This window comes from Aethalodelphis obliquidens, unplaced genomic scaffold (genome assembly GCF_003676395.1).
Source record: "Aethalodelphis obliquidens isolate GAN/ISIS:26980383/991018 unplaced genomic scaffold, ASM367639v1 scaffold9, whole genome shotgun sequence".
Taxonomy (NCBI): Eukaryota; Metazoa; Chordata; class Mammalia; order Artiodactyla; family Delphinidae; genus Aethalodelphis; species Aethalodelphis obliquidens.
Window position 1 is genome coordinate 40,122,025 of NW_020837953.1, and position 18,371 is coordinate 40,140,395.

Here is an 18,371-nt window from a genome sequence, read left to right on the forward strand (position 1 = left end):
TCCGCCTGCCGATGCAGGGGACACGGGTTCGTGTCCCGGTCCGGGAAGATCCCACATGCCGCAGAGCAGCTGGGCCCGTGACCCATGGCCACTGAGCCTGCGCGTCTGGATCCTGTGCTCCGCAACGGGAGAGGCCACAACAGTGAGAGGCCCACGTACCGCAAAAAAAAAAAAAGAAAAAAGAAAGGCTCCTTGGAGGTCAAAAAGGGAGGAGGGGGGCGCCACCTCATAGTAAGTGATGTGAAATACCCATAGGCCTCTTCACTACAATCCATCTTGGCTAAGAGATGTGCACGCACACAGGGGAGGACCCTGAGATATACCAAATACCGACTCAGAACCAGGCAAAGCAAGATGACTAATCAAAGGAAACCCGGAAGAAATGCCCCATAAAAGTGATTCAAACCAAAAGGGTGCGACTCTCTCTATGAGTCCGCCCGTGTATCTATCCACACGTACTGTACTCTTTTTTTTCTCCTAATAAACACTTTACTTGTTTCACTACTTTCCGTCTTTGTGGGAATTCTTTTTCTGCAAAGCTGAAGAAACAAGGCCTTGCCACTGACCAGTGGACTAGTGGCTAGTTTTCGTGCTCTCACCGCTGCGACCTAACCTCAATCACTGGCCAGGAACTGAAACCCTCTTTCAAGCCGCTGCAAGGCGGAGGCCACCCGAGATCAGAATTAATGAATGAATGAATGACACTTCTGCCGGTCATCTTTGAAGTCCCCTCGGTTCATTCACCAACCCCCCTGATTTGTCCGCCACTAAGGGGGTTCTCAGGATGTGGGAGTGTTGAAACCTGGACAGTCTCAGGCAAACCGCACTGTGTCTGACAGAACTCAGCGACAGAGTTGAGTGACGTGATTGATTGATAAATGTTCAGGAAGAAAGGGGTTAAAATCGGGATAAGGGGCTTCCCTGGTGGCGCAGTGGTTGAGAGTCCGCCTGCCGATGCAGGGGACGCAGGATCGTGCCCCGGTCCGAGAAGATCCCACATGCTGCGAAGTGGCTGGGCCCGTGAGCCATGGCCGCTGAGCCTGCGCGTCTGGAGCCTGTTCTCCGCAACGGGAGAGGCCACAACAGTGAGAAGCCCGCGCACCGCAAAAAAAAAAAAATCGTATTAAGACTTGTATCAGATGGCTCCGCCCCATCATGCTCTTTGTCCCACCCCTTTCCACTGCCCTCCTTTTCAGACTCCGCCCCCTTCCTTGAGGAAGGTCACCTTCCAACGCGGGAAGCCAAGTGGGCATGCGCTGAGCCCACCGCAACTGCGCACGCTCTTGTTGGCTTTCTCCTCCTTCCCTCCTCCCCCTCAGAAAACCGGAAGCCGCCTCCCACTCGGTGGTTCCTGCGCGGCTAGCGGGTCCTCGGTGGATCCTGGCTCGGTGCCGCGGTGCTCGGCGGGACGCCGGCGGAGAGTGACAGGGGTTAAGGGGTGGGGCTCGACGTCAGGATCTAAGATGGCGGCGGTGGTCGCAGTCTCCTTGAGGCGCCGGTTCCCGGCCACAACCCTTGGCAGAGCTTGCCTGCAGGTGAGCTTCGGCTCTGGGGTGGGAAGGGCAGGGATGAAAGTCACAGAGATGGCTTGCAGTTGAGGGGGCGGCGGAGGAGATTGAGGGGAGCACAGGGCCAGGGGAAGGAGGATACCAGCTCCCGCTTGCTCAGGGCTCTGATTTTGGACGGGAGCATACCTGCTGGTTATCTTTCTGCACCTCTCTGCAGCCTGTGAGTTGGTCTGGGCGGAGAGGACTTTTTTAGACATAAGAATAAAAAAGAAGTTCAGAGAGGGGACTTGAATTGCCCAAGGTCACATGGCGAGCGAGTGACGACTGGCTTGGAAGCAGAATTCGAGTCCAAACATTTGAACGCCAGGCCCTTTTTCTGCCACCAAACCATCCCCTCTGAGAAAGAACCGCCGGAGCGTGAAGGATGGGACTGGGAGGCGAGGCACTCCTCCGGGGTGCAAAGGTTGAGGGCTCAGTAAAGAGGGGAAGGGAGGAAATCCACTCAGCCCCCTGAGGATCTATCTGGGTTCCTTAAAGCAGCGTCATCCTCTCAGTATCCCTGTCTGTAAAGGACGTATCATAATACCGAAAGAGTTTGGGCTTGGATCACAGGTACAGAGCTTGGCACTGCTCTTGTTTATATTATTGCGGGTGCATTGATACGTTTCCTCCACGCCCCTTGTATTGTCAGGAAACTACACACTTCTGATCTGCATTCTAAATGGAAACAGGTAGAAGGGGAAGGGAAACTGCCATTGCAATCTGTGTATATCAGGGACTGAGGTATTACAAATATCTTTCAAATCTTTTTTCCTCCTCTGGGCTCCTGAAAAAACCCTGTAAGGTGGGTGAGCAGGAATTCTAACTTCCTTTTTAGAGATTTGAAAACTGAGGCCCCAGAAAGAAGATTTTTTTACTTGCTCAAAAATATCGCAGCCAAGAACCAGTTGTTCCAGGACCTAAACTCAGTGTTTTGAACATAATGTGTGAAAAACTCCTAGCACAGATCTGGGCACATGGTAGGTGTACAAGAAATATTCGGTCCTCTCCTCTTCTTGCACTCCCATGAGAATATGTCTCATCGTAAGAAACTGCTCTGGCTGCACAGCACCGTGCATATGGCCCATCTTCTAATGCTAGCTCTTTCCACTATGCTATACGTGAACTTAGACAAGTCATTTTACAGTCTTCCTGAGAAGGAGGGCTGAGAAAGAGGACTGCCTACCAGAACCTCAAGCTGGTGCCCTCTGAACATTAAATAGGTGATTGGTAACGACATTTTTACCAGTTCCTTTTATAGCTGCTGAGCAGGCAATTAAGTTGTGAGAACCCCACCAATGAGAGTGAGTTCTAAAGCTCAGGTCCCTCTTCCAAGCATGAATTATAGGAAAGGCTGGTTTCATAGGTCAGTGTTGCAATTCCAAGTGAGGCCCTTGTAGGGCCTCCTGAGGGCAGAGAAAATAGAAGATTCCCACACACATGCACCCCCTTGTAGGAATATGCATTCAGACCCACAAAAGCCACCTGAAAAGTAATGAGCTTGGTGTATTAGCTCTGGGTACACGCAGGTTCCTAGGAGTCCAGGACACAGTAGGATTTCTCTTCTGAATTCCTTTTATTTAGTTTGCACCACCGAACCACAGTTCTGCCTGTATTTAACTGTAATGTATTAACTGTTGTTTGTGGTGGTGCCTCATTTCTTCGTCTAGACTCTGTATTCCTTGAAGGCAATTACCACCTACTTTCAGTTGTGTATATCATTGCTCCTAGCACTGGCAGGGCGTAGGATACCTATCTGCCAATCAGAATAATACGAGAACTGGTACGGTTGCCAATACTGAAAAGCAGAACTTATTTCCTGAGCCATGCTAGAAACTTGGCCCTCTAGTTAATCCTATGAGCTAGATTTTAATACTCCCAACCTTCTTACAAAAGAGGAAATAAAATCAGAAAGGTTAAGTAATTTGCCAAAGAACATCCAGCTACTAAGTGGTAGAGCTTGGATTTGGACCCATGCCACTCACACATCTAGCTCCAAGCCTGCTCCTTAAGGAAGATTTCCTAGGGACATAACAAGCTGCCTTCAGCATGAACCAGAATTCCCCCTTCTCATCCTCCGTCCAGTTTCAGTCCAGTTGTTGATGATCTTGCTTCTTCCCTTAAATTATAAACTGTGGGTTTCATCTTATCCAAGATTTCCTACAAAGGTGCGCTAAGCCCTGAATACTCACTAGTTTTGTAGATTGAGGTAGAAATGCTTTTGAAGGACCCCCCCCGCCCCGCCACCTTGGTCATGGGTTTGTGGTATAAATTTCTGGACAGGCTACAAAGAAAAAAAAACTCAAATTTTTGCCCACCTCCCCACTTCCTCCTGTATACCCTCCTTTTCTGCCTGTTACTGTGGGACAGTCGGCAGCACTCCACTGGCTGCCCTTCACTCGTGCTTTCTGTCCCACTGCTTATTCAAAGATAGCTCTCCAGGGCTTCCCTGGCAGCTCAGTGGTTAAGAATCTCCTGCCAATGCAAGGGACATGGGTTCGAGCCCTGGCCCGGGAAGATCCCATATGCCCCGGAGCAACTAAGCCCGTGCGCCACAACTACTGAGCCCACTTGCCACAACTGCTGAAGCCTGCGCACCTAGAGCCCATGCTCTGCAGCAAGAGAAGCCACGACAGTGAGAAGTCCGTGCACTGCAATGAAGAGTAGCCCCAGCTCACCACAACTGGAGAAAGCCCACGTGCAGCAACAAAGACCCAACACAGCCAAAAATAAAAAATAAAATAAATAAATAAATTTATTTTTTTAAAAAAAGATAGCTCTCCATGAGAATTCCCTGGCCGTCCAGTGGTTAAGACTCCACGCTTCCATTGCAGGGGTCATGGGTTCAATCCCTGGTCAGGGAACTAAGACCCCACAAGATTTGTATGTGAAAAAATAAAGAGGCAAAGATAGCTCTCCAGAAAGTCTCCCCTCTCCCCTGCCTTATCAGGTTTTCCTTCTCTGTTGGATCAGCAGCAGCAGCACACAGCATGGTGTAATTTCTTCTGTCTTAAAAAAAAAAAACAAAGAAAAGCTGGATCCAGCCACCACCCCAGTTCTCCACTCGTCTTTATAGAAAAATGTCTCAAGAGGTGTCTAAACTCGCTGACAACAGTTCATCTCCCCACATCTTCCCATGAACCTATTCCAGTCAGACTTTTCGCGCTTACCACTTTACGGAAAGTACTTGGGTCAGGGTCACCAGTGACCTTGGCTTTATTAAATCCAGTGTCAGTTCTCATGGTACTTTGCTCTCTGAAGCATATTGTTTACTCGCTCCTCAAAACACTTTTTTTGGCCTGACTCCCAGGACCTCCCAGGCTTCAGGTTTTCCACCTTGCACGTTGGCAGTTCTTTCTGTCTCCCTTTGCTGATTTCTCCTTTTTGCCCCAAATTCTAAATGCTGTGGCTCAGTCCTTAGGCCTCGTCTTTATAGACACTCCTTTGGGCTTTAGAAACCTTCTAAATTTATGTCTCCAGCCCAGACTTCACCCCAAATCTTCAGATTCAGATGGCCACCCAACTATATTCTCAAAATCTCCTCATGGATATTTAATAAACTTTGCTTGCCTAAAACCAAAATCCTGCCACACACACCAACTTTCCCTCCCATCGCAGTTGATGGCAACTTCATCCTTCACGTGGCTTGGGCCAAAAGCTTTGGAGTTATCCTTACTCTTTGCCTCACTCCCAATCTGTAAGCAAATCTGTCAGTTCCTTCTTAAAGTGTATTTAAAAATCAACTGCTTTTCACCATTTCCACAACCACCAGCCTCGTTCAAGCCATCATCATCTCTTAGCTGATTATCGCAGTTCCTGCTTTTCTTGCTTTCATCTTTGCACCTCTACAGTTGGTTCTCAAAACAGGAGACAACATGATCCTTTCAAAACTTGTCTTTGTCACTCCTCTTCTCAAAACCTTACAGTAGTTTCCCATCTTACTCGGGGTAGAAGCAAAAGTCCTTCCAAGGCCCTGCGTGGTCTGGTTCTTCCATTAACGTCCTGATTTCCTCTCCTGTTCCTGTCCCTCTCACTCACTCCATTCTCAGCTACCACCGGCGCCTCATTTCTCCTCAGACACATTCCCACCTGAAGATCTTTGTGCTCCGTGCTCCCTCTGCGTTCTGTGCTCTTCCCCTAGATTTATATGTGGCTTGCTTACCTCCTTTGGGTCTTTGCTCTAGTGTCAGCTTTTCAGTGAAGTCTTCCCTGGCCACCCCATTTAGAGTTGTCTCCAGGATCCCTGTTCCCCTTCTACCCCTCCGTCCACCCCCGTCATGGCATTTATCGCCACCTGACTATAGGTTTTATTTGTGTGCGTCTCCTCCAATCACTGTGTAAGCTGCACAGGGCTGGGATGTATGTCTGTTTGGTCCTTGATCCCCCCAAAGCCCAGAACAGTCCCTGGAGCATAGTAGTTGAACAAATAAGTGAATGACTATATCTGGACCAACTACCGCCTAAAATCTTGCTGATTATATAAGTAGAGTAAAAACTTTTGCTCTGTGGATCTTTTGGGGGAGAGGAATTATCTTTTTGTGCTGTTCTGTTTTGGATTTGCATTTTCACCACTATATACAGCTAAAAGATTGGACTTTGGAGTCAGATGACCTATGTTTGAATACTGGCTCTTCTGTTATATGACCTTATTCTCATTTTTTAATTAAGAATAAAAAACTTTCCTCATAGAGATGTTGTAAAGATTAGACATAATTTAGTACGACATCTGGCACGTGGTAAGGGCTGAGTGATGAAAGCTATTATTATTACTTTCTACTACATAGACACCTACAGAACAAATTTTTAGATTTCTTTGTTTGGGGAATGTTTTAATCACAGCTCCCATAATCCTATGGATTAACTCTTAGTTCAGCCCTCAAGATGAACAAAGTTCCATCACTTTTAGAACCACAACCTGCCCTGGCCATTTTGATTTCAGTATCTTCTCTCTTCATTCCTTTTAGCCTCCCCTTACCCCACCAAATGTTGTATAAAATACGTTGTATACGAAACTCAAAATGAATTTAAATTGTTTTGGAAAAAAATTAGTGACACTTTGGGGTACCCCAAAACTTATGTTGGGCCTTATCGCCTTCAGATATTCTGTTGTGTGGGGTTTTTGTTTGTTTGTTTTAATTTTTTTGGCTACATTGGGTCTTCGTTGCTGAACGCAGGCTTTCTCTGGTTGTGGCAAGCGGGGGCTACTCTTTGTAGCGGTGCGCGGGCTTCTCATTGCGGTGGCTTCTCTTGTTGCGGAGCACAGGCTCTAGGCGCATGGGCTTGTTGTGGCTCGTGGGCTAAGTAGTTGTGGCTCGCGGGCTCTAGAGCGCGGGCCCAGTAGTTGTGGTTCACGGGCTTAGTTGTTCTGTGGCATGTGGGATCTTCCCAGACCAGGGCTCGAACCTGTGTCCCCTGTATTGGCAGGCAGATTCTTAACCGCTGCGCCACCAGGGAAGCCCCCCTGTATATTTTTTAAAGGCATTTTATCCCTTTCCCCCTACTACCTGCCTCAGGCATAGCAGCCGCCCACTCTGGGAAACACTTTAGCAGTTTCTTAAAAAGTTAAACATATAACTACCATACAACCCAGCAGTTACACTCCTGGGCATTTATCCTAGAGAAATGGAGACTTATGTTCACACAGAAACTTGTCCACAGATGTTCATTAAACTTTATTCATGATAGCCCAAACCTGGAAACAACCTGCATATCCTTCAGTGGGTGAATGACAACAAACTGAGGTGCATCGGACCATGGAACACTACGTGGTAATAAAAAGAAATGACTGTTGAGGCACATAACTTGGCTGAGTCTCTAGAGAGTTATGCTGAATGGAAAAAAAGCCAGTCTCCCAAAATTACATATGAGATGATTACATTATATAACATTCCTAAAATGACAAAATGACAGAACTATAACAGATTAGTGATCGCTAGGGGTGAAGGAGTGGGAATGGGAGGCCTGAGGGGCATGGCTGTGGCTGTAAAAGAGCGGGTCTTTGCCGGGCTGGGAATGATGCTCTGTGCCTGGACCGTATCCGTGGGGATACTCTGGCTATGACACTGTGCTGTAGTTCTGTACAGTGTTACCACTGGGGGAAATTGAGTGAAGAGGACACGGGATCTCAGTAGTATTTCTCATAAATGCATGTGATTCTACAGTTATTTCCAAATGAGAAGTGTAATTTAAACTAACAAATCTGTGGATATATGCAACAACATGAATGAGTCTCAGAGCATCGTGTTGAGTGAAAGAAGCTAGACTCAAGATGTATTGTCACATGGCAGGTATATGAAATTCTATAAGAGGCAAATCTGTAGTGATAGAAAGCCGATCAATTGCCAGGGGTAGGGAGAGAGTGCTGACTGCAGAGAAACACTAGAGAACTTTCTGAATGGAAATATTCTGTCATAATTGTGGTAGAAGTTATATAACTTTATCAAAACTCATCAAATTATACACTTAAAATTAGTGAATTTTTTTGTAATGAATATACCTCATTAAATCTAACAAAAACAAAAAAGGGGGTGTGTTAAGCAAGCGAAAGCGGCTGGAGCTAATATCTTCAAGAGGGAATTCCCTGGTGGTCCAGTGATTAGGACGCCACGCTTTCACTGCCGAGGTTGCAGGTTCCGGGCAACTAAGATCCCGAAAGCCATGCAGCGCGGCCAAAAAATAATAATAATGTCTTCAGGAATCTTTTCACTTCCTCCACTTCCTCTTAAACACCACAAGGTGGCATTAGCCAAACGTTCCTGTCATTTCACATTGGAGCCCCTAGTGAAGAGTGTTCATTTGCAGAAATGACTTTCCTTTTATTAAGGATCTTAGCCAGCTTGGTGATAAGATAAAATACAGCTTTCATCCTCACCTTCACTTTCATTTTCTTCATATATTCTCTTCTTTTATGCTGAGAGCTGATATTTTCAGCTTCACTTAATTTGGGGCGGTTTTTGCCAGCAAGTAATAAACTCCATTGCATTTCTTGTAATTACTCAGTTAACCTTAAGAGTTTTTACTTTCTTTAACAGTGTATAAGAGAAATAGCTGGCCTGGAATACCATCTGAATATTTCTATCTTCAACTTATAAGTGCTCTTTGGACTGGCAGGATCCCTCATCACCATAGTGGAAGCTCAGCAGGACTTGTTGAGACCTTGTTTCATCTGCCTAAATGCAAAAGGGCTTCAAGGACTATGGGATGGGGGCAGCTTAGCATTACAGTTAAGTCCCTTACATACGAACAGGTTCCGTTCGAGAGCGCGTTCGTAAGTCCGGTTTGTTCGTAAGTCCAACAAAGTTAGCCTAGGTACCCAACTAACACAATCGGCTATACAGTACTGTAATAGGTTTGTAATACTTTTCACACAAATAATACATAAAAAACAAACACAAAAGATGAAGACATTTTTAATCTTACAGTACAGTACCTTAAAAGTACAGTAGTACAGTATAACAGCTGGCGTACAGGGGCTGGCATCGAGTGAACAGACAAGAAGAATTACTGACGGGAGGAGGGAGAGCAGGTGGGAGATGGTTCCTTGCTGGAACCAGATGCACGTTCGCACCTTTGAAAGTTTGTAACTTGAAGGTTCTTATGTAGGGGACCTACTGTATACAGTAAGTGGTTAGGACTCTGTGCTTTCACTGCCGAGGACCGGCATTCAGTCCCTAGTCGGGGAACTAAGATCCCACAAGCCACACAGCGCAGCCAGAAAATAAAGTAAAAAAATAAAATTGTATTAAAAATTTTTAATTAAATTTAAAAAATTGATAGACTGAGTAATGCACATTACCCTCCCTAACATGGGTGAGCCTTATCCAATCAACTGAAGGCCTCAGTAGAACAAAAGGCTGACCCTCCTTCGAATAAGAGGAAGTTCCTCCTGCCTGACTGCTTTCAAACTAAGACACTGATTTTTTTTCTTGCCTTTGGACTTGAAATAACGACTCTTCCTGGGTCTTGAGCCTGCTGGCCTTTGGACTAGAACTATACCCTTGGCTCTCCAGCTTGCCAACTGCAGATCTTGAGACTTGTTATCCCCTGTAATCACGTGAGCCAATTCCTTATAGTAAATCTCTTTTCCTATATGTGTATATATATGTATACACCATTGGTTCTGTTTCTCTGGAGAACCCTAACTAATACACCTGCCCTTAAGGAGTTAAGACGTAAAGAGAAGAAAACGGCGCCAAGGAGAGACCTGAGAATGTTCACAAATGAATAATATAGTGTTTAGGAGCATGGGTTCTGGAGACAGACAGACCTGGGTTCCAATCCTGGCTCCACTCACCAGCTCTGTAATCATGGGCCCATCACTTGATCTCAGAGCCTCATTTTTCTCATCTTTAAAATGAAGATTCAATGGAGTAATTAATATAAAGCATTTAATTTGGTGCCAGGCAATAATAGTGTTTTTTTTAATGAGTATAAACTTAAATATAAAACTTTTTTTTGAGCAACAGCACCCTTTTTGCAAATATGTTTTTATGGGGAGGCTGTTCTGGCTGAAGGAGTGAGAGAAGTCAGGCCTACCCTCTTAACCTTATCCTATCCCGGCAGCCCTTGGGTGGCACTGTAGGATTCCTTGGCTCGCTGTCTGAAACCCACTGGCAGGGACTGTAAGTGCCCAGGAGGTGGAACAGAATCATCAGAGAGAGCAGGTCTCAGCTGTTTGTTAGTTCCCTAAATTTATTTTAAGATACAATATTCTTTATCTTGTTTCCTGCCATAATGCTATGGATGGAATGTTTGTGTTCCTCCAAAATTCATATGTGGAAGCCCTAATCCCCACTGTGGTGGTATTTGAAAATGGGGCCTATGAGAGGGGATTAGGGTTAAATTAGGTCATGAGGGTAGGACCTGTATGATAGGATTAATGCCTTTATAAAAAGAGGAAAAGACATGAGATCCCTTTCCAACATGTGAAGATAGAGCAGGAATGTAGCTCTCTGCAAACCAAGAAGGTCCTCACTAGACATCAGATCTGCTGACACCTTGATTTTGGGCTTCCCAGCCTCCAAAACTGTGAGAAGTAAATGATTGTTGTTTAAACCACCCAGTCTTTGGATTTTTTTACAATGGCCCAGACTAAGACACCTAATCTAAAAACACCAGCATCTCATTTTGACAACTGCAGTGGCTTTCTAACTGGTTTCCCCAGATGTCATGTGACAGTTCTTCCTTTGTAAGCCAGTGATGTTCTTCTCAAAAAGAAAAATGATTGTGTCACCCACCTGATAAATTTTTATTAGCTTCTTATTGCTCTTAGGATAAAATCAAAACTTACAAGTCTTTCTTAACTTCCTTGAGTCTGCCACTCTTCCATCCCTTGTCAAGTCACCCTGCTTTACAGTGGACTTCTCTCTGTCCTCACAGGTGCCTGTGCTCTCCCCCACCCGGGCCTCTACATGTGTTGTTCCTAGGTTTATAACACCCTGTTCTCCTTCCCCTTCATCCCTATACATCAAGCCTCAGCTTAAGTATCATTTATAGAGCCTTCCCCGACCACTTAGACTAGTGCAAGTCTCTGCTGCATTCTTCCCTCTCTACACTTCATTGTGAATATTTCATTTCTTGTTCACTACAAAGTAGATTCTATAAGGGCAAAGGCTATGTCTGTTTTATTAAGCACCATTTCATCAGCCCCCAGCACCATGTCTGGCATATTACAGGTACTTATTATTGTGTGTTGGATATTGGATGACTGCCTATTCCAAGACTGTGTCAGTAATGTGTGGGTTTGTATCCAGTATTGCAGTTTATAGTGGCAACTAAATGAAGGATTTATCTTGCATTTTTAATGATTTTTTTTTTCCTTCTTGTGAACTTTTTAAATTTCAGGCCTGCCGTGGGGCCCAGACAGTTGCAGCCACAGCTCCCCGAATCAAGAAATTTGCCATCTATCGATGGGACCCAGACAAGACTGGAGATAAACCTCATATGCAAACTTACGAAATTGATTTGAATAAGTGAGTATCTCTCTGAAAGCTAGGTATTTGATAAATGAAGGTGAGCTCTTGATCTATTTCAGGGACATGCTTTTCCCATCCTTGGAAGGTTTAAAAACAGATTATCCAATGGCTCTGGAATTTATCATCTATTTCACCTTGTTTTTAAAACAAGGTAGATACCTGATTGAAAAACATAATACCAAGAAGAACAACTTTTACAAAATTCGTTTCCTTCCTGCAAATCAAAGCATAACAGTTTCTAGGAATACTGACAGAGATGGCATTATGCATAGTATCTGAAGTCATTAACATATTAGCAATTTAAAAATACTCAATGTTTTTATGTTAATTTATGTATATGGACCTGTGTATTCTATAACAGTGATAAGCAGTATAAACTTGGCTGGAATGGTGATAGGCCAAGATAGGGTGTAGTTTAAATATTAAAAATGATCCATACTTATGTTTTAGCTTTCTGTTTCTGTCGTAATAATTGCCGCAAACTTAGTGGCTTAAAACAACATAGATTTATTATCTTATAGTTCTGTAGGTTAGAAGTCTGGTAAAGTTTTCGTGACTAAAATCAAGGTGTCAGCAGGCTGTGTTCCTTTCTGGAGACTAGAGAATCCGTTTTCTGCTCCTCCGAGCTGTTGGCAGAATTTAGTTCCTTATGGTTGTAAGACCGAGGTCCCTGTTTTCTTGTTGGCTAAAAGCTGAGAGCCATTCCCAGTTTTTAGAGAAACTGTATTCCGTGGCTCATAGTGCACATCTTCAAAGCCAGCAACAGCACGTTGAGTCCTTCACATTACCACTCCTGAACCACTCCTCTTCCATCTTTAAAGAATCTCCACAGGTAGCCAAAAGGAAAGAAGAATCTAGTGGGCTGGGCTCTAGCTTCCCACCACTCCACATCTCCACCTCCCAAGTAGAACCAGCGCTGTTTTGTTTTATGATCTGTTTTATTTGTAAATGAATAAGTATTTCTTTTGAACAAAAGCTTCCATGGCACCAAAAAAATTGTTTGAAAACCACAGGTACTTTAAATGCTTTTTTTAAACTCTATCAACACACAAACTCTTTTAATAAGATAGAGTTAATTGATATATAATCTTCTTCTCAGACAAAATTATCAAATATTCAGCAACCAAAAATTATTAATAAAATTCAAAGAAAGGGAAATTGTACAGGCCACATTTTCTGACCGTAATACAATAAAACTAAAAATTCATATTAAGAACAAAAAAACCCTAATTACTTGGAAATTTAAAGCACTCTTTTAAATAACTACTTGATTAAGGAATAATAAAAATATTATTATCAGATACTTAGAAAATAAAAACATTGCAAATTAAAACTACAGAATGTGATTAAAACTGGAAGAGTTAAATTCATAACTCTGTTCTTAACGATAAAATTTAAAGTGATTGCGTTTACTTCCAGTAATGGCAGAATAGTTTCCCTCATACTAACCCTTCAACAAATAATAACTGTACACTCTGGTTTATAAGATAAATATAAGAAGCAATGACCTGAAGGCACAGGAGAGTGACCAAAGCAGGCAGACACTGGAAGGGAGTTGACACGTGGAAGTATAGGGTGTTGCTTGGATAAATAAACGGTTTTTGCATGTTTTTTTTACCTGAGGGCAAGCCCCAGTTGATGTGGGAGTGCAAGGGCTAAAACTCGATTTAAAAAAATCACAGTCTAGGGACTTCCGTGGTGGTGCAGTGGTTAAGAATCCGCCTGCCAATGCAGGGGACATGGTTTCGAGCCCTATTCCAGGAAGATCCCACATGCCACAGGGCAACGAAGCCTGTGCGCCATAACTACTGAGCCTGCGCTCTAGAGCCTGCGAGCCACAACTACTGAAGCCCACACGCCTAGAGCCTGTACTCCACAACAAGAGAAGCCACCGCAGTAAGAAGCCCGCACACCGCAACAAGGAGTAGCCTGCGCACCACAACAAAGAGTAGCCCCCGCTCACCGCAACTAGAGAAAGACCATGCGAAGCAGCGAAGACCCGATGCAGCCGAAAATAAATTTATTGAAAACAAAGACAAGAAAACCCCACAGTCTTAGTGTGGTCACTAGCTTGAATAACCAGATGATATACTTGGAAGCTACCATAGCACCAGAAAATGAGGGGGAAATTCTGGAAAGAAGTACAGAGGGGGAGCCCCAAATTCTATTTATGAACTGTGCCCAGATCTTGAGTTCAGCCATACTAATTGTTGCTTTAAAAAAAAATCAGGCCGTACTGAGGGCACCGGCAAGAGCGGGTGCGAGCGGGTGGCTGGTGGAGCTGGTGTGTCGGGTGGGCGGGCTGGAAGCTGAGTCGCCTGAGCCCGCAGCTTCCAGCACCCTGACCCACGCTCGGCTTGTCACTCTGGAGGGACGGTGGAGGGGCTTGGAGCAGCCGCACAGCGGGGAGCGGCGGCAGCAGCGTCAGGTCCTGAGTCTCTATGGAAGCTGAAATCCATCAATCTCCGTTCTTCAAAATGCGATGAAATGTACCAAAGACTGTATTCCGACTGGCATGTAGGACATGCATGGAACCAGATAAAGCTGGTCTTTGGGGACACTGTCAAAGGAGCCATTACTTTTTTATATGTCGGAATCCAGAGTGGTTTGGGTACCGGGCCCTCGGAAACGATGGCTGCACTTACCTGCTGCCCAGTGTGCTGCAAAGGAAAGGAAGCCACTCATTGCTCATACACGCCAACCAGGGGTCCTTCACCATAACAGTGGGAGCAGGATATCTTATCCAAGAGGGTTCTGTCATCCAGTGCTACATCCCCAGGAACTCCCTCCAAAAAAAAGGAAGAACCTGAGCCTTTACAAGACAGATCAGTTAGTCCTTACCAACGATTTAAGACAACACTTAGGGCTTCCCTGATGGCACAGTGGTTAAGAATCCGCCTGCCAATGCAGGGGACAAAGTTTCAAGCCCTGGTCCGGGAAGATTCCACATGCTGCGGAGCAACTAAGCCCGTGCGCCACAACTACTAAGCCTGTGCTCTAGAGCCCGCGAGCCATAACTACTGAGCCCACGTGCCACAACAACTGAAGCCTGTGCGCCTAGAGCCCATGCTCCGCAACAAAGAGAAGCCACCACAATGAGAAGCTGGCGCACCACAACAAAGAGTAGCCCTCTCTCACTGCAACTAGAGAAGGCCCGCACGCAGCAACAAAGACCCAACACAGCCAAAAATAAAATAAATAAAAATAAATAAATTTATTTTTTAAAAAAGAAAACATTTAGATAATATGGGAAAGTTTTGATTCCAGTGCATCTAATAACTTCTGGTGTTTGGTTTGGAATGTTTTATTATGCAGCCGTAAAAGGAGTGAATGGCGTTCCTTTTCTAGAACTTACTGGGTTACCTGACAGCGTAGTAAACATTCTGAAAAATTCCCAGAGTGGAAATGCACTAACAGCATATGCCCTGTTGAAGATTGCAATGCCTACGCAGTACACTGTAACCCTGGGGGGGACCTCCTTCACTGTGAAGTATCTGCACAGCCGCGGCTACATCTCGATGCCACCTCCTGTGAAGGAGTATCCGCAAGACAGGATGGAGGAGACAAAAGAGCTCCTCACAGAGAAGCTGGAGGAGACAAAGGACAGGCTCAGTGAAAAACTGCAAGAGACCAAAGGAAAGGCTTCTTTTAAGAAAAAAGTGGAATTGGGTGCCTCATATACCAGGTTATAGACAGTTCTTGCACTTTAACCCTTGAAGACTATGGACAAAGGTACATGCTCTTGATTATTTTTTTGGTTAGCAGCCTAAATATAGCAGTTCTTTGAGGGTTAAGAACTAAGATAACTTTTTAAAGTTAAACATCACTAGAAAAATCAGTGTTTTTTGAAAAGAAAAAATGAATCCAGTATAAGAATTTCACGTCTGTAGCAGCGTTAAGCCGTCGTCCATGTGTTCAGTCATCCTTGCTTTGTGTTCAGATGCAGCTGCTCTCTCCTTGAGTAGCTGATGCAGCCCTCCACAGAGTTAACTCTAGGTCTTCATCTTTGTTATTCATTGAGGTTTTAACTTTAGTTTTATTTAGTTCAGTTTTAACTGTATTCAGTTCTCAATGTGGAGACAAACTGTTATCATCAGAACTGCTTGTGAATAAGAGGATATTTAGTCTTTCTATAAAGACAGTATATAACGGTTACATACCAGTTAAAATGTAGACTTCATATGAAGAAAGCTGAATGAAAATTGGGTCATGTATATGTAAATAAGATGTATTGGTTATATGTAAATGAAAAATTGACCCTTTAAAAATGATTTTTACCTGAAGCTTGCCAGAATCAAATTTTTTAAGCAAATCTGTGCAGCGTAGCACTTTCTCACCCAGAACGTAAAACTGTTATTCCTGCATCATGTCCTCTCCAACTGATCTCTCAGAGGAAAAGGGAAAATCATCACACCTTAAGTTTATGGTGGAGATCAGACACCCTTAGCAGTGCCTGGAGCTTGTGGTTCTCAGCAGTGCAGGTTTGGGAGGATGGGACCTGCCTGTCCCTGCCACCTGGTCTCCACCAGCCAGAGTCGGTCTTGATTCCATTTTGGAGTAAAATTTTAAGATTGTAGCCGCTGTTTTCCTCTTGCATTGAAACATCCTTACTTGAGCATTTTACTTGAATTTTCTAAATAGCAAAGCTATCATTAAAACCTGCTTGGAATGAAATTCAGTCATGTCAGATGTGAAAGTTGCCGCAGTTTGTGTGGGTGTGTTTCCTCTTGCTCTGCCTTTACTTCAGTTCTAACCTTTGAATTGAAAGAGGGAACGGGCCTCTTTCTAGACTGTCTTTGTTATGGGTGATCTGATAAGGCAAGAGAATGCCAGAAATAGTCCCACATGCATCACTGCTGTGAGGCCGGGTTTTCGTATTAAATACTGAGTTTGGCCAAATTTTGAGAATACGTTAAAGGGAAAATAATGTTTACATTTGATACGTCTAATCATTATATTGGCTGTGCTGTGGTTGGACTCTTCTTTGTGGGGGTGGGTGGAGTGGTGAGGGGGCACGGCTCACTCTGCCACATGCAGGCCTGATAAGGCAGGATGGTTTGTCTCCTGATACAGATCGAACGTGTGATTTCAAATTGACAGCACATTTTCAAATCCAAAAACAGTGAACATGTTTTAGCTTGTTTATTAAATAATTCACATTTTTGAGTATATTAAATGCTAAGATAGATATGAACGAATTTGTTTATTTTTAACCACTGAGACTGCCTGGTTTAAAATCATGTGTTATATGAAATTTACTTTTCACGTTGCATAGGGCGTGTTTTCCAATGAGGATAAATTGTGGGTTTTAGAAGCACTAATAATCCTGAGTTTCCACCTTTGGTTCAGCCCATTTGAGATTTGTTGCCATCCAGTTTCATAATTGTGTTGTGTTTGTCCAGTTACAGAAAGTGAGGCGCTGGGGAGTGCTTTGAAATTCTCTAGTGAAACATTCTCTGAAGGTGTAAAAAAAAAAAAAAAATCACTCTTCTGAGAAGCGTGATACAGTCCAGGGTTACTACAGCATGTTACTCATAAGGTCCAGCATACAACCCAAAATTACTAATCATACAAAGAAACAGTGAAAAGTGAAAAGACAATCAGTGGAGACCAGCCTTGAAGCAACCCAGTTGTGGGAACTAGTAGAAAGGATTTTAAGCAATTATAATTGTGTTCATAGATAAAGGGAGATACGCTCATGATGGGATAGGAAATCTCAGCAGAGAGTTAGAAACTATTGATAATTAAAAAGGACCAATGGAAAATCTGGAACTGAAAAATACAATATCTGAAATAGAAAATTCACTGGATAGGCTTAACAGCAGGTTGGAAATGACAGTAGGAAGATTTGGTGAACCTGAAAGTAAATTACTAGGAAGTGTCTATTCTTAAGACAAAAAGGAAAAAAAGATTTTTTAAAAAGAACCTCATTGATCCATGAAACAGTATCAGAAGGTCTAACACACGTGTAATTGGGAGTCCCAGAAGGAGTGGAGTGGGAGAATGGGCAAAAAATATATTTGAAAAGGTAATGGCCAAGAATTTCTCAAACTTGTGAAAAACATAATTTACATATTCAAGAATCTTAGTGAGGGCTTCCCTGGTGGTGCAGTGGTTAGGAATCCGCCTGCCAATATAGGGGACATGGGTTCGAGCCCTGGTCCAGGAAGATCCCACATGCTGCGGAGCAACTAAGCCCATGTGCCACAACTACTGAAGCCTGCACGCCTAGAGCCTGTGCTCTGCTACAAGAGAAGCCACCATAATGAGAAGCCCATGTACCACAATGAAGAGTAGCCTCCGCTCGCTGCAACTAGAGAAAGCCCTCACAGAGCAACGAAGACCTAATGCAGCCATAAATAAGTAAATAGATAGATAGATAGATTTTTTTTTAATCTTAGTGAACTCCAAGCCCAACATAAATAAATAAATAATAAATAAATAAATAGAATCTTAGTGAACTCCATGCAGGGCAGATATACAGAAAACCACCCAAGCACATCATAATCAAATTACTGAAGATAAAAATAAACAAAATCTTGAAAGCTATGAGAGAAAAACACATTGTATGCAGGGATATGAATGATTGTTTACTACTCATCAGAAATTACAGAAGCCAGAAGACAGTGGAATGTCTTCTCTAAGTTACTAAAAGGAAAGCTCTGTCAACTGAAATTCTGTATTCAGCAAAAAGATCCTTCAAGATGAAGATGAAATTAAGATATTTTCAGATAACAAAAAGTAAAAGGAGTCATAGCTTCCTGTACTGCGTGAAAGAGGAAGTTTTTCAGGCTGAAGAAAAATAATACCAGGTGGGCCAGAGACCTATGCCACATGAAAAAGGAAGTTT

At 43.7% G+C, this 18,371-nt stretch overlaps 1 protein-coding gene and 1 pseudogene across 1 annotated transcript in view; both read left to right on the plus strand.

The window, feature by feature from the left end:
* The first annotated feature begins 1,212 nt into the window (after positions 1-1,212).
* Positions 1,213-18,371, plus strand: part of SDHB (succinate dehydrogenase complex iron sulfur subunit B) — a 34,309-nt gene continuing 17,150 nt past the window's right edge. The window contains exons 1-2 of the mRNA XM_027110007.1: positions 1,213-1,535; positions 11,391-11,518. Coding sequence (XP_026965808.1) covers positions 1,464-1,535; positions 11,391-11,518 — 200 coding nt within the window. The 5' untranslated portion in view covers positions 1,213-1,463. The remainder of the gene's footprint in view (positions 1,536-11,390; positions 11,519-18,371) is intronic.
* Positions 13,745-15,541, plus strand: LOC113622140 (protein FAM210A-like; annotated as a pseudogene).